This window comes from Lethenteron reissneri, chromosome 55 (genome assembly GCF_015708825.2).
Source record: "Lethenteron reissneri isolate LAM-NWPU_2019-01 chromosome 55, ASM1570882v1, whole genome shotgun sequence".
Classification (NCBI taxonomy): domain Eukaryota; kingdom Metazoa; phylum Chordata; class Hyperoartia; order Petromyzontiformes; family Petromyzontidae; genus Lethenteron; species Lethenteron reissneri.
The window spans coordinates 4,358,663-4,384,510 of record NC_083833.1 but is presented as its reverse complement, the minus strand read 5'-3'; the positions used below and the strand labels follow the sequence as shown (position 1 = coordinate 4,384,510).

The 25,848-nt window shown below is 47.7% G+C and overlaps 2 protein-coding genes across 4 annotated transcripts in view; one reads left to right on the top strand and one right to left on the bottom strand.

The window, feature by feature from the left end:
• The window catches only part of LOC133356667 (ubiquitin carboxyl-terminal hydrolase 19-like), a 32,515-nt gene extending 17,607 nt beyond the window's left edge, over positions 1-14,908 (bottom strand). Inside the window, exons 1-13 of one of the 2 annotated variants that reach the window (XM_061574306.1) lie at positions 14,737-14,908; positions 11,364-11,695; positions 10,184-10,309; positions 9,726-9,862; positions 8,363-8,596; positions 7,287-7,425; positions 6,911-7,073; positions 5,399-5,470; positions 4,663-4,778; positions 3,654-3,832; positions 2,559-2,736; positions 1,461-1,594; positions 677-841 (exon numbers count right to left, since the gene is read on the bottom strand). In XM_061574306.1, coding sequence (XP_061430290.1) covers positions 677-841; positions 1,461-1,594; positions 2,559-2,736; positions 3,654-3,832; positions 4,663-4,778; positions 5,399-5,470; positions 6,911-7,073; positions 7,287-7,425; positions 8,363-8,596; positions 9,726-9,862; positions 10,184-10,309; positions 11,364-11,577 — 1,857 coding nt within the window. In that variant the 5' untranslated portion in view covers positions 11,578-11,695; positions 14,737-14,908. The remainder of the gene's footprint in view (positions 1-676; positions 842-1,460; positions 1,595-2,558; positions 2,737-3,653; positions 3,833-4,662; positions 4,779-5,398; positions 5,471-6,910; positions 7,074-7,286; positions 7,426-8,362; positions 8,597-9,725; positions 9,863-10,183; positions 10,310-11,363; positions 11,696-14,736) is intronic. The other variant, XM_061574307.1, reaches the window with a different exon arrangement.
• Positions 14,909-16,235: 1,327 nt separating this feature from the next.
• On the top strand, positions 16,236-25,775 carry CBLL1 (Cbl proto-oncogene like 1). Of its 2 annotated transcripts, XM_061574297.1 has the most exons (8): positions 16,236-16,266; positions 17,435-17,599; positions 18,871-18,968; positions 19,448-19,531; positions 20,078-20,151; positions 20,893-20,964; positions 21,710-21,885; positions 22,305-25,775. In XM_061574297.1, exons 1-8 carry the CDS (start codon positions 16,254-16,256, stop codon positions 23,108-23,110), a joined length of 1,488 nt encoding a protein of 495 aa, XP_061430281.1. In that variant the 5' UTR covers positions 16,236-16,253; the 3' UTR covers positions 23,111-25,775. The 2 variants fall into 2 exon arrangements, with proteins under 2 accessions (XP_061430281.1, XP_061430283.1); XM_061574299.1 differs by lacking the exon at positions 20,893-20,964.
• The last annotated feature ends 73 nt before the right edge of the window (positions 25,776-25,848 follow it).

The window sequence follows — 25,848 nt, the reverse complement described above, 5'->3', positions numbered from 1 at the left end:
AGGTCACTTTCATTCCACCCACAATGGCTTTCTCATGGGGCCCAATGCATGAACTTTTAGGGGCATTTTTGAAATCCTTTTTGGCCAAAATGTACAAATGTGCTCAACATTTAACATTTTTACAGTATAATGGGACGTCATTTTTGTCATTACACAAGAACACCTTTTCTTGGGTCTTTTTCTCCAAGTTTAATCGGACCGTGTTATTGGTAACACATCACAAGATGAATAATCCACTTGAATCTCTCCGCGTTGCTGTGGAGCATTATGGGTAGAGGCAAATATAAACAAAATTAACATACATACGAACATGCTCTCGTCCATTCACCAATTGGCTTCTCAGACCAATATTTTACACTTACCCAGAATGCTCCAAGGCAATGCAGTAAAAAAAGGTGCAAGTGTCTGCAATCGCCCCGCCTCTGTCCACCAGGCAGTGTAAATGGATACCACCATGAGTTAGTGGATCGGCAGGTCGCGTGTGGTGGGGTAAAGTGTGGTTACTCCCACCTCTTCCTGTAAGAAGTGTAGGCCATAAACACTCCCTCTAGAGGGCCTCTCTGGAACTTCCTCTAGAGAAGGCCCTTCCACCAGCGGTGACGAGAGCAAGCAATCGCAGCCCTGCACCATTGCCTTCACCGAGCGTGACCCATACATTATGAGAAGGCGTTGGCACCTGGTCGGAGAGGCTGCCGTGTGGCTCTGGGTACTGCTGGGGAGTCGGAGAGTTTGCCGCCAGGTTCAGGTCCTCGTGCAGACCGTCCAGCAGGAAGGCCAGAAACTCCTGGGCGTCGTGCTGTGAGAAGCCAGAGAACTGGCTGGCTTTATTCGACACAATCTCCTGTGAGGCAAGCACACACATACCGACCCGAGGCACGGGAACACAACAAACGATTTAAGCCTCGGCCAAAGCATCTCCCTAAGCTACCCAATGGGTGACAGTCCTCTCCATTAGGGACCTTGAAGTTAGTGCAAAAATAATCCACATTCCCATGGCAGTACTCAGCCTGTCTACGAATCAATCGTCTGTTGATTTTTGAGGCAAAACTTGTTGTGATCTCAAAGGGATGATAAGACTGAGTCAAACGCCAATAGGGATATAAATTTGCATCCTTCCCAATGGGAATGTAGCAGGCAGGTTTTTGCAGCCACTCATAATCCAGGATTGGTCTTTCGGGTAAGGCCACATGTTGAGCATTTCTTCTTTTAAGCTTGATCCGTGAACTACTGTTGGCATCTTCAGGAGTTGAATATGCTTGATTGAAGATGTCCACAGTAGTGCATGGCGAAAGCTCGAAAAAAGATATGTTCAGCACACCACCTAAGCTAGAAGACAACAGTGGTCTTACCAATGAAAGTCCAGTACTCCAAGTTGCACTGAACTGGATTATGAGTGAAGCTAAGGGACATGCCAATGTCCCACCTCAAGGCAGTCCAGAGATTGGTAGGGGAATGCTCACCTTGAGCTTGGACGGAGAGAATGCATAGTGGGTCCCTTTCCAAAGGGTTTGAAGAATGATTGCCAAGCTGACAGCCAACCGTCCCCCCGTTCCCAGGACGTTGGAGTAATTTATATCGGCCTTAAATGCCGAGTCTGCTGGCGAGGGCAAAACATCAATGATTAAAGCAGCAAGAATAATTAAATTAATACGAATAATCAATTGTAACAAAAAAATTGCCAAGTTTGTTATCAACACTGCCTTTATGCAAGTCAAGCCTATCACTAAATCACCCAGGATGCACCTGATCTTGTCAGATATTGGAAGCTAAGCAGTTTTAAGCCTGGATAATGATTGGATGGGCAACCACCATGCCTTACACGTGTTATAGGGTCGGGGTGGATAGTCCAGCAATGGAAATTCCAAGTTGTCATGGCAGGTAGAGTGCTACTGAAATAATACTGTACGTACAGAAAACATCCAGCAATGTTTGACAAGTGCTCAGATAGCAAGCGCAGTGGCAAACTGAGAGCGTGACAAAAGATCCCCCATCAAGTGTTCGCTATTAGAGAGCACCTATGAAGGCTAACGTGGCACACTAGCGGGGTGGTGTGGCCAGCACCAAGCTCGGCCACCTTTGTTTAACAAGTGGCAATGTTTACACACCACACCAGCGACTCATTTATGATTGAGTCGACCCAGGGAAGGCCCAGGACTGATTCAGATAATCGTCACCGATGTTGGCTGTGAGCGTGATTCTAACTCGGGTTGTTGAGTTCGTAGCGCAGCTCAGTAGCCGCTACGTCAGTGTTCTTAATTGCAAGGCCCGCGGGCTGCAAGCGGCCCCTGGCGGCCTTTAGTTCGGCCCCTGACGTACGGCCCCCAACAAAAAACAAATGTGAAGACACCCTCATCATCGTGCTGTCAAACACCAACGGCCTTCACACTGATGATGTCTTATCAGCGAAGTGGCCGACCTCTGAAAATTAACGAAGAACACTGCATTATGCTAACACTCCCCACAGAGGGTACGACAAAGATGTAGCCCCCCCCCCCCAACCATGGCCTCAACAGACTTTTTACGACACGTGTGCAAGATGCAATCAGCGCGGCCCCCACCGTGCAGGTAGTCGCGCAGCTCGCGCGTGTTGGACAGCGCCTGGATCACGCTGTTCATGAAGCACGTGTTGCCCAGGTTGATGAGCCCCGTGAAGCCCGGCACACACACCTGCTCCGCCTCCTCCCCCTCCCCCCTGCTGCTCGCCATGATGGGCGGAACCTTGCACATGGGCTTAGCCTGGTGGCGCACGCAACACCTCGTCAGGAGCGGCAGCAGACGCGATAACGGCAGCACCAGTGTCATGCATGGGCTTCGGTAGCAGCACAAGCAGCGGCGTCAACATTAGCAGTGGCACCAGCAGCGGCGCCACAAGTAGCACGAGCAGTTGTACCAGCAGTAGCACCAGCAGCAGCAGTATTCTCAGCACCAGCACTAGCAATGCACAGGCACCACCAGCAGTAGCATCAGCACAAGAGCAGCAAAAGCAACACTAGTGGCAGCACTGGCAGTAGCACCAGCAATAGCACTAGTAGCAGCAGCACCAGCAACAGCACCAGCACTAGCTCGAGCAGTATTCTCAGTACCAGCACTATCTGCACTAGCACCAGCACCAAGAGCAGCACAAGCAACACTAGCGGCAGCACTGGTAGTAGCACCAGTAGCAGCAGCACCAGCAGCACTAGCAACAGAAGCATCGGAAGGGTAACGTTTTTAATTAATAGGTCACAACTCGAGGTCTTAGAATGGAAATTATTCTCATACTTGTTTACATTTGGAGTAACATAGTCTGACCAACTGATTGCTTTTTTCAAATGAATGTACGTTATAATACATGTAATCTGGTATTTATTGTACTGTGCTTCTATGCATCCCCACCTATGCTGTCCACCTTCACCAACTCGCACTAATCAGCGTGAAGAATGGTCAAATAGCCCCACCATGAGCTGCACGGCATGGAGAGGACCTCATCCACAGGTGGATTGACAAGTGGGCTGTACACGCACACATGTATGTACGTTTAACGTCTTTCGCACCGTACGCAGCCAACCGGGCTAATAGGAGGCACACATGTGCACAGTGACAACACTAACTAATGTACTTTTTGGGGAGTGGGGGTAAAGGGTTATATCCAATAGGGGCTGGCAAGGTCTCACCGTGCATGCGGTGGCGGATTCCGATGACTGCGAGGTGCAACGCTCGGGGAGGTCGGCGAGAACGTGGTGTGTGGCGGAGCCACGGACGGGCCCAGCAGCCGCCCCCAACGCAGGCGTCGCCTTCCTTGCCTCCGCGGGGCTACGCGGCGGCAGTGCCTCCCGCACGGGCTTTTCGGGTGCTGAAGTAAACGCAACGACAACACGACACACGTACCACCCTCCTTTCCACCGCACGACCGAAGGTGAACCAAAGGTCGCAAACGGGTTTTGATTCCTTACCCGTACCCGTACCCGGCCGCACCAGGGTTGCAAATGGGTACCCGTACCCGGCCGGGTACAGGTTCCCGTTCCCTACCCGTACCCTACCCGAAATGAGTGACTCACGGCCTACCCGTACCCGTACCCGGCCGCACCAGGGTCGCAAACGGCTACCCGTACCCGGCCGGGTACGGGTTCCCGTTCCCTACCCGTACCCTACCCGAAATGAGTGACTCACGGCCTACCCGTACCCGTACCCGGCCGCACCAGGGTCGCAAACGGCTACCCGTACCCAGCCGGGTACGGGTAGCCGGGTATCGGGTAGGGTACGGGTATCGGGTACCCGATTGCGACCTCTGAGATGAACCCAGAGGGGAGCTGTGCCAAGCCAAGCCCGGTGTGGCTGACGAGGAACTGGATTGTTGGCGGTGATGCGGTCCGGCGGTAGCGCGTTCGCCGATTTTGGAAAGGTTCATGGATTGAATATGCTAGGCCACCGTGGTTAATACTACAGCGTGTACTAGCTATAATTTACACGCCGTCTGCTTTACAGTAGATGTTAATGGATAGTGTGCCAGCGTCGTGGTCCAAATTTTCCATATTTGAAAAATTACTGAATGGAAAATACACAGAAATCGTCACCACCTACGGTGAAACTTAGCAGGTCCCTCCTGAAAAAAAACCATCCTGAGGCTTAATATTCAGCCGCTTCCTTGGGTAAACAACCATTATAACAGTAGTATATGCTTACTTTTGCAGAAGGGCTCGTCTGTTGGCTTCCAGCGCTGGCCATCCTTCTTCCGTAAGCTGATCTCTAGGTAACTAGTCCGGAGGGTATAGGAGCTCTGCTCAGGATCAATCACGTGCCTGAAAGGAAGAGTAAAGCATTAATGAAGCTCGGTGGCTGAATTAATCCGTAACTGATTTGCAGCTCCATTACCATAGGATACATGGTCACCAACAAAATCCATTGTTAGTTATCTTCACCAACCCAACACGGTGCCCAGAATAACCCAGCCTTCCTGCTGGACGCTCGAAGCAAGGACCTGAAGCTGGTGTGGAACAAAAACGACTCGCAAGCAGCAGTACCCTGAGTCACAAGGCAGCCCCACTGACCGCCATAAAGAATCTGGTCACGTGAAATACGGCCAAATAACCTCCACTGCCCACATAACATGCGGAGGCCCTCAACCAGCAGCGGACTGACAAGTGGGCTGTACAATACAATACAATATTACCATGCAGCCATTGTAGCTAGTGCTGAAACAACTGACAGGTTAGGATGATTGAGCAAATATAATAAGACAAATGTAATAATTGTCAGCAGGCACTCTCCCTTTTCTACAGGAAATGCATTTGTGCTCAACGCCAATTGCGAGAAACTCGCAAGCTGCGTTCTCGGTTGGATGTATCGAAGGTGAACAACACAAAGGCACAAAAATTAAGGTGCATTTCGGCAAAATTTCTGCCCAAGAGGTGGTTCTTACAAAAGTTCCAGTGTCCACTGGAAGCGGCTCTCTGGTGTGGCGTTTTCATGCTGCTTGAGAAACCTCTCATCTCTATCGGAAAACAGAAATCACAGGTAATGTACACAAGAGCAGTGGCCCAATAAATCAAATCAATTCATTAGAATTCACACTTTTCCTTTCCACCATCTCTTGTAACCTGGCTACGTTAAAGTGACATGTGCACTCTTTATCTATTGCAACTTTGATAAGTGCTGTTTTGTCGCGAGCCGTTTGACATTTGGCCTATCGGTCCTGTGCTCAGCAATTAGTTTAAATAAAAATTCCTACAGCACAAGGCCGTGATGAATGTGCCACGTTTCACACAGCACGGGGGTGACGTTGCCATTTGGTTTGACCCATTTAATTATGCCCAGGTAATCTATACAAATTTGGAACGTGATTCCAGCACCGATGGGCCTCCTCTTCTTCGAATGTCAAGGGATCTTTAGCGGCCCAATGCGAAGTAGACAGCGTGTAATGTATGGTTAATACACAGGCGGCATTCACGAGGATGACCATTGGCCTCGAACCATAAAGCCCTGCAACAAGCGACAAACTCGCCTTCACTTGGCAAGGTCATGTCCAAGTCAGCCTGCACCATCGTTCATATTTTGAATTGTTGCGCATTGCGCCTGCCACCAATTATCAGGTCATGAGGTCGTTACGTCAGTGAATCGTGTAGGGACACCAGAACTGAGATTTTAAGAGGTAAATGTCCCTTATTTATCAAGGAGAGTCTGCGACTTTGGCAGTTCCTTTTTAACGAGTGTTTTGGAATTGAGGAAAATTGGGAGTACCTTGAAAAAAAAACCCAAGCAAACAAAAATACAAGGCTCAGGAGGTCTTGCCATCTCATGGACCTACCTTGCAGCCCAGTGATTTTGAAAATTTCACATATCAAAATGATACACCCACCCTCACCTTCAAAATGCTCGATTACAGGCATGTGCCACCCCCATCCAGAAGCTATTTGTTCTGCTACCACCTTTGTAGCGCACTGGGTTTAGGAGTTTTGACCGCCAGTGTCTAATTTCAGCCGGAACAGTCTGGAATGCTTTCTCCAGCAATTATTTTGGCAAGGTACATCCATCTCGCCTTATTTTGTTCTCAGCCCGTTCAGTGGATTACAGCAATACTGTATTGGGTACAATGTTAGATTAATATAGAAGGGCAAAACATTGTGCTCTCGTGGTAGTACCTTACACTGATAATCCCTACACCAATCCAACCCAGCAGCGATCTGGAATATACCACGTGAGAAATTAAGCCCTGTTGACAGCAGATTATGATCTCCACGTGATCCATCAACCCTACCTTCGGAGCACTGCAGTGTACATTCTAGCAAGAGCCACGTCGCGCTCGGAAATCAGAATCTTTATTTGGGCTGGAAGAATCCGATGAGCTCCGAAGTTCTTTTTCACAGACGTCCAGTCGGGGCGCGTCAGCAAGAATCGTATCGGGAGACGCACATCAAGCCAGCAGGCAGCTCACCGTGTCTGAAACACCACCGTCAGGTGATGGGGCGAGAACATGACGCGAAACCTATCGAGCTGCACCTGCTTCAGGTAAACGTTCACCACGATCACCTCCGCGCTCTTCTTGTACCAGTTCTTGTTAATGCTGCAAACACTCACACAGCCCCCGGGCGTGCCCGCTGCTCCACGTGGCAGGAGGACACACGCGCGCACGCACGAAGAGAGAACGGAACACACTGCTGGTGAGTCTGTGGCCCAAACTTTCAGTTGCATTCACATTTAAGGTTTGGTTTAAAAACAAGTGTGTTCACATTAGCAACATGCACTAAATTATTATTGTTTCCTATTGTTACAGGGTTTATTACATTTATCAGACTATAAGCGATACACACCTTCGTCAACATGCTTTTTAGAAATATCCGCCTTCAATGCTCCCTTGATGTGCACAGGGGATAGCTGGTAGTTTCCAACGAGACACATCTTGTTTCTGTCCTGTATTGTCGTCTGTACAGTCAACACCTTCCCCGCAATCTGTAGCAACAAGGGCGGATGGGATTGTGTTTCAAAACCATCACGTTATAGTTGCATTGCAGGGCAACAGAGACATTGCTTCGAAAGAATGTTTCATATGTTGTATGTTTCACTTCTTTCACACCGTACATAGCCAACTGTGCTAATCGGAGGTGCGAAAATTATATTAATATATTTCAAAATTACAATGACATACATAAAGAGGAATATGCAGATTAGAGAACATACCCAGGTAAAGGACATCATTCTGTTGATAAAAGAACGTGGGCTTGGGCAGGAAATCATGATGAGACCGGCTCCACAATTATTAATCAATTACTCTATCAATTATCGGTTGGAATTACTCGACTATTCCGAGTGCACAAATCAATAAAGTTTGAAAAAACGAAAGCGTCACCTCTGTTCACAGGTGTGCCACTGTACGGTAGGTGATGAACACGACTTAGTGATGTTACCTGCATTATCATCAGCCGCGTCACGCTGGGCGTGGTTTGTGGGGGGTTTCGTGCCTTTGAGAGGCAGGGTGTAGGGACGACCGAGTAATCAACCACAGAAAGGTAGTTGACGAATAATACAGTCCTCCTTTGTTATTCGCGACGGCTATGTTCTGGAGATGCTTGCGAATGGCGAATTTTGCAAATGTTGGCCTCGAAATGACTTACCTTGGATAAATACATAAATAAGCTATTAAATACATGAACAGTATAATTTCTCTCATTACTTTATCTCTCATCACTTTCGCGCATCACATTCTCTCTCATCACTTCATCACGTAATTTCTTTCTCTCTCTCGATGCAGTCGTGTAGAGTTCCAGATGCGATTTTCGCGGATAGCCAAAATCGCAGATATCAAGTTTCGTAAATAACGAGGGAATACTATAAACAGCTTGTCCCGGCTCTAGGTACTATTATAATTGTGCAGATAGGTGCGAGTCACCGATTGTTCGTCGGCTGGCAGCTTGTCCCGCTCAGTGGTGCTTGGCCATTTGGCTGCGAGGCTGTCTGCAGTCCTCCCGGGCTTTAGGTTTTTCTCCACATGTCCTGCCTCCCTCCAACTGGCAGCCTGTTCCATTAAGAGGTTGCCAGGACCCTCGAGACAGGACTGCCGTGCACTGGAGGCGTCAAATGCCAGGTCGGCCGAACTCTTTGGATCTCCTGCATCGTTGTTCGGCTGCGGACAGGTAATAATTCACAGTCCTTCATCAATCCACCGCCTCCCAATGCCGTGAAGGCTTCCCAATGCCGTGTCGGTCTTTAAGAGTTGTTCGGACATAATTCACGTTAGTCGGTGCGAGTTGGTGAAGGCAAGGGCCCAGGACTGGTTCAGATATCATCCGTAACTTATGTTAGCCATGCCCGGGAATGGAACTAGAGCACAAGCAAATCAGAAAAGTCATATTGAATGTTGAGCAGGGAATGTCGCTTGAAGGGACCACAAATAGAAAGGTTGTATGTTTGTTGTCGAAATAAACATGTCGGCAACAACAACAAAAACTACACGCATTATGAACAAAGCATCAAAACCCTTCTGCCACCAACATGTAATGCATCATAGGGCAAGTTAAAACAAGGTAAAGGGGATATCATGTCGACCATCATCTCTCACGATCCTGCAATGTACCATTCTACATAGCAACTACACGCAAGCTGATACCATCACTCCATCGCCCTGACCAGGGGTGGTTACACCTGCGGCTCCGGAGCTGCATGGCGTCTCTTTAGGGACTGCTTCTGTGACGTTATTTATTAAGGACCCACCGTCTCGTATAGTCACGTGCTCTTTAAATATTGAGGGGTTTTTTTTACCGAATTTAGAAAAAAATATAGCTCTTCTTGTTATTTTGATGCCGACCCCTAGCCTAGGTGGACATTCTCTCAGGTGAGTTCCATTCCTCAACTACAACTCCAACCATCAGCCATCGTCACTTCTAGGAGACATGTCCAGCCGAAGCCCACTTAAATTCTAAACAGTCTTAACGATGTGTGTATGCATGTATGTTGAACTTCTTTCACACCGTATGAAGCCAAGCATGCTAATCGGAGGTGTTCGGGGAAGGACAACTAAACACAAAAAACTATTCTAAATAAATGTATTTTCTTTTTAGATTTAAAAGCGCATAGCTCCAGTAGCTTCCTAAAATCAGGTGTTCCAGACAGCTGCAGAAGCGCATTTGAAAGCACGCGATGCAAAAAGGATGTAATTAACCTGCATAGATTCCACTTTCTGTCTCTTAATGTTGATGATTATGAGCAAAATTGTGAGTCCTGTAGGTCCACATTTTTGCGAGCGCAATACTCACGAACAGGGTAGGCCAATCCTCATGTTCGCGTTTCTTCTGCAAGTTTAGGATGAGCTGTCGATCTCGCTCCCGACACTGCACCTTGCTGCACGAAGCCTCGATCTCCCCGTAAAACGTACACCTCCACACGAATCCTCCTGCCGGGTCAACAAAGCAAACTCGTCACTGGCAATAGAGAGGACATTTAATTGTATCATTCATTATAATATTTGGGTTATGCCTTGTCATGATCTGGCCAAATTTGTGTCATTAAGGTCCCTCCACCATCCAGCACAGGCAAATAAATTCAATTGTGACATGTACAAGTATTTAATAATCAAAATTTTATTGTTTCAGCTTACCGGTAAGTTGTGTCAAATGGTGGAGGGTTATAACAACACAAATTGGGTAATATCATTACGTGATCTAATACCACATTGCCGGCCCCATAATCATTGTAAGAGCGAGTGGCGCGGTACCTGGAAACGCAACGGAACAATCTCTATTGGACAGGATCACGTTCACGTCCTTCAGCCTCACGGCTCCGCTGCTTACGAGCCGGATGTTGAGGTTGCTTCCGTGCTGATTCCACTTGCATTGGACCTCTGCGGGCCCGCCAGATGTCACACGCAACACAAGACAATTATTAGCAACTACCCCAAGATGTCAACGTGGCCAAAGCCGCTGATGCCACCACACACCTCACCAACGCTAACCTCTGCCAGATCCCCCATCCACTGCACAGTAGACACAAGACCTGCAAAACCTGCACAAACAGTATCCATAATCTGGTCTTAGGTCTTTCATTTCCCCTTGGTAACCAATCATCCTATAAAATATAGGACTGCATTGGCAGTGGCACACACGCAAAAAAAACACTAACGCACTTGTCGTTAATACTGCCTCAGTCCAGAAAAATATAAAATAGATTAACATTACGCGCAATTGCTATGCCCTAGAGACTGAAGTTATGCATAATTCCTCAAGTGGTATCTGTCCCTTTGAATGCAGGTGCGTACAGCGGAGGTCAGCAATTTAATTTCTGAATAGAGTAAGCAACTTCGAATTTTTGCATCGAATGTAACAGCAAAGTGCAGTAGACATATCATGAAGAGGAAGCTCTGCTAGGTAGGGCACACATGCAGGATGCAGGAGGGAAGGTTACTGAGGCATGCAATGGAAATATGTTGAATTTATTTCCCACCGGACATAGCCAACCAAGCTAATTGGAGGTGCGGGGGAAGGACAACAAACTAAACACAAAAAGCAGTTCTAAAGAAATGAGTTTTCAATCTAGATTTAAAAGTGCATAGCTCCAGTGGATTTATAAAATCGAAGGTAGAGTATTCCATATGGCCGCAGAAGCGCATCTCAAAGCGTGCGACGCAGTGACCGCCTTTGTTCGATGGCTAGCCAAAAGCCGCTGCAAGGATGACTGGAGTTTGTGTGATTGTTTATGTTCCTTGACGAGATCACCAAGGTTACAAATGACTGTCCCAGCAGACCTTGTTTGGTCAGGCATCAACTGTGCACAGCTGAGATGATTACCATACGCATAGGACAGCCTGGTGCAGTGTGGCATCAAAAGCAATTGCCAAAATTACTTCACCAGCTTGACTCTGCTACCTACAGCCCATTAAACTGCGGTGCGGTCACTACCCTCTGCAGTGATGAATTTGTCTCCAGAAGCCTTGCACGCATGGTTACTCTTGTCCTTAAGCTTTTTCTTGCACTCGGCACTCCTTGCCCTGGTGATTATGCCACCGCCGTCGCCACGACTTCCGCTGGGTTGTGGAGGGCAGGTAGACGACGCTGGTGGGCACGTGGGTCCGGGCTCGCGTTGCGAGCCGGGCGGAGAGGGCAACAGCAGCATGGAGACGCAGAGTTGCTTCAAAGGCCTGCCGCCAGGGTCCCACGCGGGCCCTCGCTTCCTTCCTGCACCGGCAATCTTGGCAGTTGCGCGAGTGGGGCGCAGTCCTGCCCCCGTCACACTAACGTGAAAAATAATATGGTCAGTAAGCAAAGTGAATAAATGCCATTCCGTTGTCATGATCGAGTTCCAGTCAGCATGTTCCACCTCTGTATTTTATTTATTCACACGTGTATCCTGTTACAAATCACAAATGTTCACCAATGATGTGTGTTTACATGCAATGTGTGGAACGTGTCAATAATGTGCGCGCTCACTACTCGAATCAACCCCGTTGTTCACCATGTCCCTACCCGTTGTCACTCTCTCATGCTTACACCCCTCCACCGCATTCGATTCCTCGACAGGGCCCGCGTTCCGACACTCACCTCCCCATGATTACCCAGTCCCTTGCAGCGCTGGTGGGACCATCCCTCCCGGTCCAGCCCCCCTCCCCCCCCACTTCTCGCGCTCTCACTCGCAGCCTGCGGGTTCCGCACTGTTTTCTTTCCGTTCCTTCAGCCTCCCGACACATCTTCATGTCCAGTTTAGCTATCTAACCTCTTCCGTGGCCCAGCACCACCTTTAATTTCTCCCTCAATTGTCTCCCATGCCAATATTCCTTACCCAATATTGATATATTTAGTTTCCAATGCCAACATTCAGTTTCCCCTGCTACTGTTCTCTGATCTCCTAATGGACTGACTTTCCAGCACGCCAAGCCCGTGGCTTCCTGGTAGAATGCTCCCTATGAGTGCAACTTCCTGAAGCTATGGACCCATTGTAAGTGTTGCACACCGTCTGCGTCGGTCGTAGCCGTCCAGAATAAACACTTCCTCATTCGAGACCCAAACATCGCACCTCTGCCTGGCTTTGACATTCCTACTCGAAGACACTGGTGGTGGAACTATCAACCGCATCATCAGAACATCAAAAGGCCAAGGTGCAACATCTCTTAAGTGGAAAATTAAAATACAAGCCACCACAGTAGTGCAATTACATACTTGTCAACCCATACGGTTTACCCATATTCCTGTCCAGGGAAATTGAGTTTTCAGGTCCATACGGCATACAGCCGTTTCAATACGGGTAAAAAAATGTGTTTTGTCTATTTGTTTGTGTTACTCCCCTGCGATTGGACTTTGTAGGATGAACGTTGATATTTATAAGGACACGGGGTGACCAAAGGTCTGAATTGGTCTGTAATAAGGTAGGCACCGATAAGGGGTTGACGGGTATGCAATTGTGTCCCTGCAACCCAAACCATGGTCCGTGTAATTAACCACTGTAGTCTCCGTGCCGTCAACGCACGAATAGCAAAACTACACGAACCCTCTCCTGAAGAAGCATTTGCCTCGTGGCCAGCAGACCTCAACATTGGCATTTAGCCTCTGGACACATTGTCATAGGTAAGAATAGAATAGTTATGGGCATTCAAGTCATTATGACGGTTGTGTAAAAGTATAATGCGCGACTTCTGCGACACGTCGTGTAGAGGGTACTTCTTCATTATTACTCACTGGGCACAACACAGGCCAATACTTGTTCTTCCTCACACCGAGAATAACTCTAGGTATTAACACCTCTTGTGGCTACACACACAGCCGATCACTCGGCGTGGTCCCATCGCCCTCACTCGGCCACGCCGCTGGCTGGCGGCGTGACGATGACGGCGATGGAAACCACGCAGGAGATCTTCCACGTTGCCAGATGACAGAGATGTCGGCGAGCAGCGATGCAGCCAGGACCCAGGACCCCACACACGAGCCCCGGGTCCGCTCCCCCTTATATCCCCCCAGGCGTGGCTGGGCCCCGCCTCCGGCTACGCCCCCTCGTGGAACCTTCCAGCAGATTCCGGAAGAATCTCGGCTAACCCCACCTGTTACCTGTGCCCCAGATACACCTTCTCTGATTGGTTGGAACTTAACCGTGCTCGTACCCGTGATTCCCTTTCCGACCAGCAGGTGTCACCCTGTCATTACAAAAGAATGACGTGTATTTATTCAGGGTAATATGCTGCATTAATTTACACTCACGTTGTGTAACCAATGTCAAATATTATTGTTTGCATGTTCACAACAAGTACGTGAGGGCTAATGCAGACATGGTTCCTTGCAAAAGGTTTCTATTTGGTGTTTGAACATCTTAACACCTATTCTTTGGTTCTTTCGGTAAAGTCACGTAGATAGAAAATAAAATAAAAAATATAAAAAACACGTTTTGATCGCAAGCGGTCGTCATCAGACGCCTGTATCTTTACCGAAAGAACCAAATAATAACTTTTGATTTAAAGCTTTCGTGACTGCAGGGATTCATATTATTGGTTCTTTCGGTAAAGTCACGTATAAGGGAAATAATAAAATAACAAAAATATAAAACAATAAAAATTCTCACGACGTTTCGACTGCAACACAAGCAATCATCATCAGGTGTGAAATCCACAGCAAGAAAATTTACCGCCACTTTTCTCAAATTTTCTTGCTGTGGATGTCACACCTGATGATGATTGCTTGTGTTTCAGTCGAAACGTCGTGAGAATTTTTATTGTTTTATATTTTTATTATTGAAATATTTCTCTTCTACGTGACTTTACCGAAAGAACCAAGAATACAAATAATAACTGTTTTATTGCCGGAAAGGGTAAACCCTATTCTTATTTTTTTTTTATCACAATTGAAAATAGACCAAGTCTAATTTGCAAGATTAGCCTGGGTAATCAGTGGTACACTGTGTTTGTATTTAATGTTTTCATTTTAAATAAAATTACTGCACAAAAAATCAACAAAAACATCGAATAGTAAATTATACCGTAGAAAAAACTAACAAAAATAAGTTTACGTATTTAATGAGAGATTATAATCGCACGCTTAATGCAAGAATAACAGTTTATATAGTGTAAGCATTATAACCCACACACGTGCATTCAACACACGACTGATTGAAACCATCATTGGCTGTGGTGCAAAGGCAAAATCACAAATGAACGAAAACTCAATACGTTAAATCAGTAACAGTGGCCTTAACAAACAAATAAAATGCGTAAGATATTAAGTTATAAGCAACGAGCGCGTGTGTGTGTGTTATAGGAGTAATAATACGCCTTGAACATGCAACGGCACTGACCGCAAGGCGACTTTTAGTTGCTTCAACTGAAGTCGTCTTCAACAAAAGGCAAAAAGTTTACCTCAGATAAAATCGTAACAAGCAATAGTTAAAATGCGAACGCCGGCTAATGATGCGAGCACGGCCCCCCACATACGGAGGAGCGACTGCCCGACTCGTCGTTAATGTTGTCACCGCGTAGCGGATGTATCGATCCGCAGTTTATAATCTATTAGTCGTCGATTCCCTTGTTCTACCGTTAACTTGCATGGGGGAATCGATTGCGTGATTTACTTCGCGAATCGGGGGCGGAGGGAATGGACGCAGCGGGTTGTGGAATCGATGGATCGATCCGCGTTGTTATCTCGCGATTCCTTGCGGTAACACTGAGGTGGGGGGAGCACGGGGGGGGGGGGGCTGACGACAAATTTGACCAATCAGAGAGCGGCAGGAAAGGGCGGGAACGATGAGCTACTATAGTTACCCAATCACAAGGCGGCATGCTGAAGAAGGGGCGTGGCGATTAACCGAACCGGCCAATCAGAAAGCGAACTGTCGAGCAGGCGGTGTGGGGTGAATTATGGGGGTTATACCCGTCAACCCTTTTATCAGTGCTGCCTACCTTATTACAGATCAATTCACACCTTATTGGTCACCCCGTGCCCCTTATAAAATTCAACGTTCATCCTACAAAGTCCCATCACAAGGGAGAAACTGCTGTGCGCGGTATGGGCCTGTTAACTAAATTTCCCTGTACAAGAATCCGGGCTAAACCGTGTGGGTTGACAGCTAAATGAAATGAAATAAATGAAACTATGACACGGGGGAAGGGGGAGGGAGGAAAGTTGGGGGGGGGGGGGGGGTGGTGGATGGGGAGGACGGGGGGTGGAAGAGGTGGGTGGTGGTGACTTGGGGGGGTGAATGGGGGGGGGTGAATGGGGGGGGTGAATGGGAGTGGTGAATGGGGGGGGGGGAATGGGGGGGGTGAATGGGGGGGTGAATGGGGGGGGGGTGAATGGGGGGGGTGAATGGGGGTGGTGAATGGGGGGGGGGGGAATGGGGGGGGGTGAATGGGGGGGTGACTGGGGGGGGTGAATGGGGGGGGTGAATGGGGGGGAGTGAATGGGGGGGGGGGTGAATGGGGGGGGGTGAATCGGGGGGTGAATGGGGGGGGGTGAATAGGGGAGGGGTGAATGGGGGGGGTGTGAATGGGGGGGGGTGAATGGGGAAGGGGTGAATGGGGAGGGGTGAATGGGGGTGGTGAATGGGGGGGTGAATGGGGGAGGGGTGAATGGGGGGGTGTGAATGGGGGGGGGGTGAATGGGGGGGGGTGAATGGGGGGGGGTGACTGGGGGAGGTGAATGGGGGTGGTGAATGGGGGGGGGGTGAATGGGGGGTGTGTGAATAGGGGGGGTGAATGGGGGGGGTGAATGGGGAGGGGGTGAATGGGGGGTGAATGGCGGGGGGTGAATTGGGGGGGGGGGGGTTCCGGTTGTTCCGGAAGTCACTGCTCATTCACCCGGCGTGCCCCGCGCGCAATGGACGCGGAGGGTGAGTGGCGCTCCGCGCGGGTGTCGCGCCAACAACTTGGTGTTGGGACGTCTCGACATTTCACGAGGGGACTGCGAATGTCGAAAGGCACAACGCGTTTCGAGAAGTACAGGCGAACCTCTGCACCTAATTGCTTAGAGAGAGAAAACACACCGTTGTCTATTTCACCCATTCCATTTGAATGATCGGGCACATTTAAAAGGCCACATGAGGAGGAGGGAGGTAGAGGGGAGTGATGAGGAGGTGTTTGCAGGGCCACGACTAAGTGGTAATGGGGGGCGGCTACTATAACGAAGCAACTCGGCGGGTTTTAGAAGATGACACGACGAGGAATGGGGCAATTGTGTACTAGCGAGGTGGAGGAGGAAGGGCGAAGCGGGTCGGGTAACCGAATGAGAGCGCCCGGTGGCGGGAAATGAGGAAGAGGGCGCGCGTGGTGATTGATTGATTGATTATTGATTTGAAGCATTCGTGATTGCAAGAATCCATACCCTTAAAACAGTCTGCATCAGCAGCAGGCCGTGCTTCCCCACCTGATGATACGTGACAAACCTTACTAATTTGGCTGCGTTGGGTGGTGGCGGGTTTAACGATACATTTATATATTTACGCGATCGAACCCAAAACTATTGACCGTATCGTGTTCACGTGCATTGCGGCTCTTGAAATATTGAGGTTTTTTATCGAATTCGACAAAAAAACTTTGTTATTTTGGTTGTCGACCCCTGCCCTATGGCAATAAAGTTGTACAAATATAGCTCACGGATTATACGCCTCCCCTCAAACGTTTGCTTTAAAATACAAGAGGAAAAGGGCACCTGATAATCAAGAACAGGACCCTGCGGGGTGGGCTGGTAGGAATAATACTTAGTACCGGTACAGAGATATCGACCGGGTATAGAGGAGTTAAAGAAAAAATTACTGTATTCTAGTGTAACGTTAATTAAAAGTGCTTGTTTTGACAAGAAACGCTGTGAGATTTAAAGACTCGTAGTCTTTCATTTCCAACACCACCCTCAACACCACCCCTCGGACGGACGGACGGACACATTAATCTATTGGTGGTCTGGTCCACTTCGTTCCTACCAGTAAAATACGGTGTATCTCAACCAGACTTGGGACTAAGAAGAGTGTGATTTCCCTCTCGTCGTCGTGATTATTTTTCCAGACAATGACCTGGAAGGAGAACCTGGTTCAGCAGCTGTGGGCAGCGCAGACGTGAGGCGCTCCATCCCCATCAAGCTGATCTCGGAGCGTGGTGCAGCTGCCTCCCGCTCCGGTGGCCTCCCCTGGGCTATGTACAAAAGCCCCAGGCACCCATCTCCCGACAGAGGTGGGCGTGTGGCTCTTCCAGGACGGAAGGACATTAGACTTGTATTTGTAGACACGACTCAGGCATGGCTCAGGCTCAAGGGAGCCCGCTCAAAGCCATGCTTAACTTGAGCCGGCTCTGAGCATTGTTTCCCAGCCATGCTTAAGATTTTCATGAGCTGAGCCGCTTGTGCAACTTTGAAAGCAACTGAAACCAGAGCTGAGTGACTAAGAATATGACCCTAAGACTGTCTGCTGAGTTGCTGTTTATAACAAGTACGTTTGTTATTTGCGTCATTATAGCACGAAGACTATCATGAAGGTGCTATATTTATGCTTTGTAGGCTCCACGAAATATTTCTGTCTTTGAGTCTATTGGCTGACAGTTCTGCTGGACTGGAGGAACTTTTTCCATTCGGACGGCTGAATAGGTGAAGGTGCAGCCCTTCAAGTGCATGCTCATGCCACTGCTTGCATGAGGTCCTCCACTGGTATTTGGCCTTCTATTCATCATAATGATCGTTAGTTATTGTGCTCAATCAAGGCCCTTTCCCATGCTATTGCAGTCCAGCAATGTGATTGATCTCACTCCTGCACATTAACTGATCTCATTGCTCCAACCTATAGAGTCGTTATCCTCTCAAGCACGTTCTTTTTCACTTGTAAATTAAACTTTGGCGCAAATAATAGTTTCCCTGTATTAGAAAGCAAAAATCATGAATACTTCTTATAATTCGGGAGGTGTGTGTGATCAGATTTGTTTAACTTTATTGATACGAGCATAATTTTATTCCATGTCTCACTTTACATAGCATCTTATCATCTGGAGAATACGGTATTAAATAAAAAAGTATGTCAGATGATTGAAAACAACATATACAGGTAGTCCTCTATTTACGATGGAGATGCGTTAGAACGACCTCATCGTAAGTCAAAAATATCGTAAGTCGAAGATGGCCTAGCCTACCCAGAAGTCTTAAATAATGGTGATAATTTAGCAAAACAGCAATTTACAGTACCGTACTGTATAAACTATATACCGTATGTATTTATGAATTACAATACTGTATTGCACAGTAAAATGTAAAGTTAAAAAAACAAGGTAAATTCTTAGCCTACCTATATGGACTGCAGTTTAATAGAAAGTTTTATTAGGAAACAATCTGTTATAAAAACTTTTTTACATTCATTGAACGTAACATATCGCTATCGTAAGATCGGAATATCGTTAGTCGGACCATCGTAACTCGGGGACTTTCTGTATGTGGAAATACTAACTTTGCCTTTGTGCAGAAGGGGCAGGTGAGTATGCGGATGAAAGCTTTCGGGTGCATGAAGATTATGGCAGAGATCACGACAAACATCCCAAGACCATCATATGGGATTGTAAGGTATAAGATATAGTTTCACAATGATTTGTTCTTTGGTATTTTGGTTCAATAACAGAAATTAAATCATTTTCAAGTGAATGTTTTTTATTAAGCCTTTATTCTATTCAAAGTGAGGTGGTTGGCGCATCGCTGTAATTCAGTGCTTTGGAGGAAAGGTTCGCAGTATAATTTGGGCAGCAGGGTGGGTGCAGTCGTAACATTTGCGCCTCCCAGCAAGAACAACCTGGTTGTCATTCCTGACTGGCACCTCTCCATATGGAGTTTGTACTCTGTCTACTCACATTTCCTTCCACTTGGAAAACATCCCAAAAACCTTGACGCCAACTTGAGCTTTTCTTAAACAAATAACAACGTGACAATTTTACCAGTTTGGTTGAATCTCGCAGTCAGCCGTCACTCCACATTGGTCAGTGCGAACATGGTGAGTGACATGATGTCGAAATATAATGCTAAGTGTTGCGTGTGTCTGTTTCTTGCAGATTAACATATTTGGGAAGAAAGATGACATTCCGGTACATTTTTGCGACAAGTGTGGCCTGCCAATTAAAATCTATGGTCGAATGGTCAGTACTTATTAATTTTACACAGTCATCACATGTGCATAATTGAAAATTAAAGATATTGTTATTGTCTAGGTTTTTGCATATTTTATGTCCAGCTCTAATTTGTTTCTGCGTTGTACCAAATGGTATAGGACAATCCTCTCCATGTGTTGGGGAGTTTTTTTGGGCCTATAAGAACACGTAGTTTTCATCTCCAGAAATAGTTTATGCATTTTTTTAAATGTTTAATTATTGTCGAGATAACAGAGCTTTGACAAATTAGATGGTACAGACTATTTAAACAAGACAATAGGCAAGAGAGATGGACCAAACGAGGCAATACAGTCAAGACAGATAAACTTCGAGAAACAATGGAAACTAATTTGTACAAAAGATGGTATAGACAGTATGTGACTACACTGTGCTAATGCAAAATAATATTGATTGTAAGTTGCATAATTATCTTCAACCATGGCAATTCATCACATCACTCTTGTCAGGTGTGAATTGATACATGTCGACATTTAACCCTTGAATGACTGACAATGTAACTGCTTTAAATCACAGATTCCTTGCAAGCATGTCTTCTGCTTCGACTGTGCCAGTCTCCATGAGCAACGGGGAGACAAAAGTTGCCCAGGGTAAGACATGCACATGCAACAGGTCCCACACATTGATAAATGCATGTCCTTCATCTATCCATATATAGTGTTGTATGCTTTAATCATGTGCAGTAGATTTTCCCTATAAAGTAAAACCTTGGATTGCGAGTAACTTGGTCTGCGAGTGTTTTGCAAGACGAGCAAAATTTTTAAGTATATATAGTAATTTTGATAAACGAGCGAGGTCTTGCAATACGAGTAGTACGTATATATGCTTTGTCTGCCGAGCGTTATGTGATCACAACTGATATACGAGTGCTTTGGATTACAAACACGTTTCCGGAACGAATTATGCTCGCAACCCAAGGTTTTATTATCCCCAGCAAGATCCGAATCTTAGTTTTTTTTTAAGTAGTATTAAATTATTGTTTTTTTATTTAACGAGGTGAGAACTCAAGGGACCAGGATTTTTTCATTTGCAAGAGGGACCTGCGGAAATAATCTTACAGTGGGGGGCAATGATTGCGGTGTATAGTTCCAATTGAATAATTTTGCGGGTAATTTTCAAACTTTTTAAAATTTGAACCTTGAATCCGGCACACAATGGCTTCTTTCGAATGACATCAGGGGATCTTTAAGATCCACTTATACGCAGAGGGCACATGTTATTATCGTTATTACACCTGCAACAATAATCAGGTAAGGTGTAATGAAGTAGGTCATTTAAATATATTTGTTGCACTTTGTACATTTGGGGTAATAATTACCCACTTGCTTCAGGACCGTCGTCTCCGTGTACACCGACCCAATGGCAAGCGCACTGCCTGCTAGGTCACCCAGGTACACAGCAAGGTAATGGACTTCATATGGGCGGTGATGTGACTGAGCAATGGTGTGTTCGCAGCTTGTTGCATAGGTTCGTGGTCTGAACCGTGCGGCCCCGCTAGTTAATACTGCATGTTGTTCGCTATGAGTATGCGCCGTCTCTGCTTCGCAGTGGACGCCAACGATTGGTCTTTGAAAAGGAATAAGAATAGGCCACGTATGTCAGCGTCATTATACAAATTTGAGAATTTACCTGCCAGAGTACTCGACCTTTTCCCGTTCCGATGACGTACGTGCGCGTCATTGGTTTTTCTTCCGAGTCCGTTCCGATGACGAAATCAAATCGATTTCGAACGGAATCTGAAGTAAAAGGCCATGCAGGAGGGCGCGTGGCACAGTTTGGCGCCAGCCATCACAGAGTGTGGTCGTGTCGCTGCAGTTCTCTGTGGTGAGTACAGTACAATGTATTTAAAAACAGCAGCGCTATGCGTCTCTAAATAAAAATTAATGCAAACCGCTTGCGCGTTCTGAGATTCAGTGGTGAACGGGACCCACCCTGCAACTTTTCAGATGTCTCGGAACGGGAAATGGTTAAGAGAGAATATACGTAGCAATGTCGACTCCCACTGTGAAACTACTGCAGCCCGTTGTGTTAGCCTTGCGCTGTTAATAATTCCGTGCATACCAAATGATTTGATTGACGATGTGAGTTGATTCTTCAAAGCCAAATGTCCCGTTGTGGTATGGGGGTGGTGGGCTGCTTTGTTTGCAGGTGCGTGGACCAGGTGCAGCGTATAGAGCAGTGCTTGCGTGGCACCGTCTTTCTGTGCAACGTGGTGTCGGGCTGCAAGCGCACATACCTGTCGCAGCGGGACCTGCAGGCACACATCAACCACCGGCATGTGCGGCACACCAAGCCGCAGCAACGGCCCCTCGATCCGCCACCCGGTAATTCTTTCTGTGGCTTAGCTGTGGCCTGGCTGGGTGGGTCGTGTCTTTGATTTTCCGCGCTTCTTCTTAGGCAAGGGTTGGTGGATCGCACACATTTGTAAAAACTTTCAGACCCACTAGCTTACTTGGGGCTGAACTCATCTATGATAATATTAACATTTTATCGACCTCACACCCTTGGATTGTTCACAAAGCCCGATTTAAATTCCGGAGGGTTCTGCATTGGGATGTTTGGCCATCTTAAGAAGAAGTATTTTGCCTGTTAAAGGAAACATAAGTATAATGCATCGTGGGGGATTTTGTTTTCATCGAAAGTGAAGCCAGTTCTTGCCGACTTTTGGAGATGATCACCAATTTAACGGCATGCGCAGACACCCCACCCCCTGACTCATCGCATTCTCCCCTTCCCTGTGCAGCTGTGGGGCAGATGCATCCCAGCGTTGTCAGCGAAGAGCACCATGTGGTGGCCCCGGGGCCGGGCGTGCACGACCACTACCAGAAGCCACCCAACATCGCTCATGATGAGTCGGCTCCCCCTCCACCCGACATGCCGCCCCACCCCCCCATCGTACCCCCATCCGCCGCGGCAGTGGCGGCGGCCGTGGCATCGGCGGCCGCAGCGGCCGCGGCAGCGGCGGCCGTCCCATCGCCGCGCTGCGCCCCGCAAGAGAGCTACCGCATCACCACCATAACGACGGCGCGCAAACACTGCAACCTCATCACCGTGCCCATCCAGGGCCAGGAGGGCGGGCAGGGCCACGGCCCGCCCTCCGGTGGGGGCGGCGGCGCATACGCCGAAGTGGGCCGCCGCGTGGACTACCCGGCGCAGGCGCCGCCCAACGGCCCCCCGCCGCCACCGCCCCCTCCGCCGCAGCCGCCCCGCCCGCCCCACCACATGCACTTCGTGGCGCCACCCTCCATTCCCATGAGCCACCCGCCGGCGCACATGGCCTACAGCCAGCCGCCCCCGCCCATTGTCGGCCAGAGACCGCCTGTGCCCTTCATGGGCCAGCCGCCGCCCCCGCTGCACTACACGCCGCCGCCGCCCGGCCCGCTCACGCCACCCTACAGCCAGCCGCCCTCCGTGGGCCTGTGGGGTGCGGCGAGGCCGCCGCCCCCCGTGCCCCCGCCCCCCCGGGGCCCCGTGCCTCCGCCCGGTTCACTACCCCCATCCGTAACAGCGCCACCGGATCAGACGCGGTACAGGCCCTATTACCAATAGCTAGGCTTGTGGGAGCGGTGGTGTCACGCGCGTGTGAGTGCCACCGGCCATAGGGGATTTTCTAGGGTCTGAGTTGCGCTCCGTGACACTAAGACTGAGGGTGGGCGAGCGAGCGTGCGGTGTGCTGTGTACCCCCCGCACCCAGTGATTAATCGTGGCTGCGATTAATTGACTTGATTGAACGCCGCTTAAACATTGTACTGGTCCTGAGTGGGATGCATTTTTTCATTGACGTATACTTTTCTTATGCATCTTATTGATTTTCAAGCTTTTATGTAAATTAACAGAACGATGTTTAGAATTGGATGTTATCCAGTGACAGATTAAATGTATTAAAATTATTTTACCTCCTTCAGAAGACTTTTCTCCCTCAGGACCTGGGCAAATGCACTGGGGTCCCATGAGAGCCAGGTAAATGTCTGCATCTTCCTGCTAAATACAAGCAATGGATGGCATTCATCTCATTTGGAGGACCTGAGTTGTGTAAATTCCACATTGCAATGCCATTGTCTTGTCTATCGCCAGTACTCACTTCTTTGACCCAGCTTGGAATTATTTTTTTACTCACAATCTCTCGGGTTCTTGGTCAGAGCTGTACTGGAAATTGTAGAACATATAATTAATGTAATAAAGTGGTTACTAAGCCAAAGATTAAAAAGCCCCATTCAAAATATTTGGAATCGCGTGACAAGCGGTGTTTGGCACAAGAAAATATCTAACCAATGTTGCACCAGTGCATAAGGCATCAATGGTGAGGTAAAGCAGTGAAAGGAAATGGTAAATGAGCTGACTTTTCTTGAAATATTAAAATGGTAAAAACAGTTTTAGGGCAAAACCACATGTCCATTTAATTACCATTGCTGCACAACACATTCCTGCGGAGGGAGCTGGTAGGAACGTTGGGTTGCTCGGTCAATGCCAGGGTCAACGGCGGCGTGGTGTATTCCGCAAATATGCCCGACTGTGAGGGCGGGCACAAGCCGGCGTGAGTAGGTTAAACGTTGAGTTTTATAAGGGCACCACGGGGTGACCAGCCCCTCCCCACCGAGCCCCACCCCTCCCACCCCCCACCCAGCCCCTCCCCACCTTCCCCTCTCCACCCAGCCCCACCCCTCCCATTTTTGGATGCATGACGGATGGACGGACACAATAAACTGCTGTGGGCTGGTGTAATCAGGAGGTTCCTACCAGTAGAATATACATTGTTTAGTGTGTTGTCCTTCCCCTGCACCTTTGATTATCATGGTTGGCTATGTACGGTATAAAAGAAGTACAACGTACATACAATAGAGTAAGTTCCCTTGACGGAGTCTTAAAATCTACAACTAATGTTCACAAACTATAGCTCAAACCACGTGTTTTTTTTACTCCCAACCGACAGGGCTGCATGCTGGTCAGGAGGTGGCAGCACAATAAATCAGTGGCTGCCAGATTCTTGAGCGTCGTCACCTTGTATGCATGCGTTTTTTTCAGTGTATTCCAGTTCATTCCCATACAAAAGTTTGCTTTTAAAGGGACAAAAACATCGCAACAACAAATAGCTCCGTTAGACACTTATTTGGACTGTTTATGAGACTCCCTGATAAAATTTACAGATTTTGTTGTTATTCTGGTCTATTGGACTGTCATGATTCTGTCGTGATATCACCGCATGTCCATTAATATCTGGGAGGACGTCGCAGAGTTTTCACACCTCAATGTACTTTGACATTTTTTTTTCTCAATGAAACCTCAAACTCATTGGATACGTAGTTAATTTTTGGTGAGGCCACGTAATGATCTAACCAAGTCTTTACAGTTAACCCTTTACTACCCAACAGCCAAACAAATTAATTGTCACGTTTACACGAGTTTAATGCGCAAATTATAGTTGGTTTTGGTTCGCTGCTAAATTCGAGAGCAATCCTCGCAAACGAAGTTGGAAACGACGTTTAGTTTGAAACTATGTCCAACATCAGCAAAACGAGATTCAAAAAGTCAAGACCAATGGGCTTGCATAATGCGCATGCATAATGTATGTTTACTCATTAATCCCCCCCCCCCCCCCCGTTTTGCGTAAGAGCGCAGAAAGGTGGTCACCACATCTACACCTCTAAGGAATGAAACAGGTGGACTTCACAAATCTGGCTGTCACCTGATGAAGCTAGTTGTAATTACTGGTGAAACATTGTACTCGGAATGTAAATGGTGTGACTTGGCTCACCAACGCACCGGTGTGCTGTACTAGTGACGAATTGCCATTTTCTGTTTATGTGACAACCCTTACTCGTTGGCTGTGGCGGGTTTAACGAGACATTTATATATTTATGCGATCTAACCCAAAAAACGCTATTATGGAGATCCAAAAGTCAGTAACAATGCAGGACGTCTGGCGGGTGGTGCGGGGTTCTTAACGATACAGATTTGGTCAGATAATAACATGTCTTACTCAAAAAACTATGACTTTAAACTTTAGTGACTGCAGGAATTCGTATTATTTGGTTCTTTCGGTAAAGTCCCGAAGATAAAATAGAGTGGAAAAAAACCACGACGTTTCTAAAGGCAAACTGTTAATAAAGGTTTAGAGATGGGTGTAGCCCAAGTGTGTCAGCAGCATGGGCGGGGCAGCTAATGTTAATGTAGGAGAAAGCAATGCCAACGCAGTGGGTCCACTCATGAAAAGGGCCACCAGCAGGGGTCGGCAACCAAAATAACAAGAAGAGCCATTTCTTTCCAATTCGGTAAAAAATTCAGTATTT

Bases quoted from the DNA above. Each gene is read 5' to 3' on its own strand.
- CBLL1 (XM_061574297.1), top strand. The intron at 20,965-21,709 runs GTAATGGACTTC...CTTTGTTTGCAG, and splicing joins TCACCCAGGTACACAGCAAG to GTGCGTGGACCAGGTGCAGC. The intron at 21,886-22,304 runs GTAATTCTTTCT...TTCCCTGTGCAG, and splicing joins GCCCCTCGATCCGCCACCCG to CTGTGGGGCAGATGCATCCC.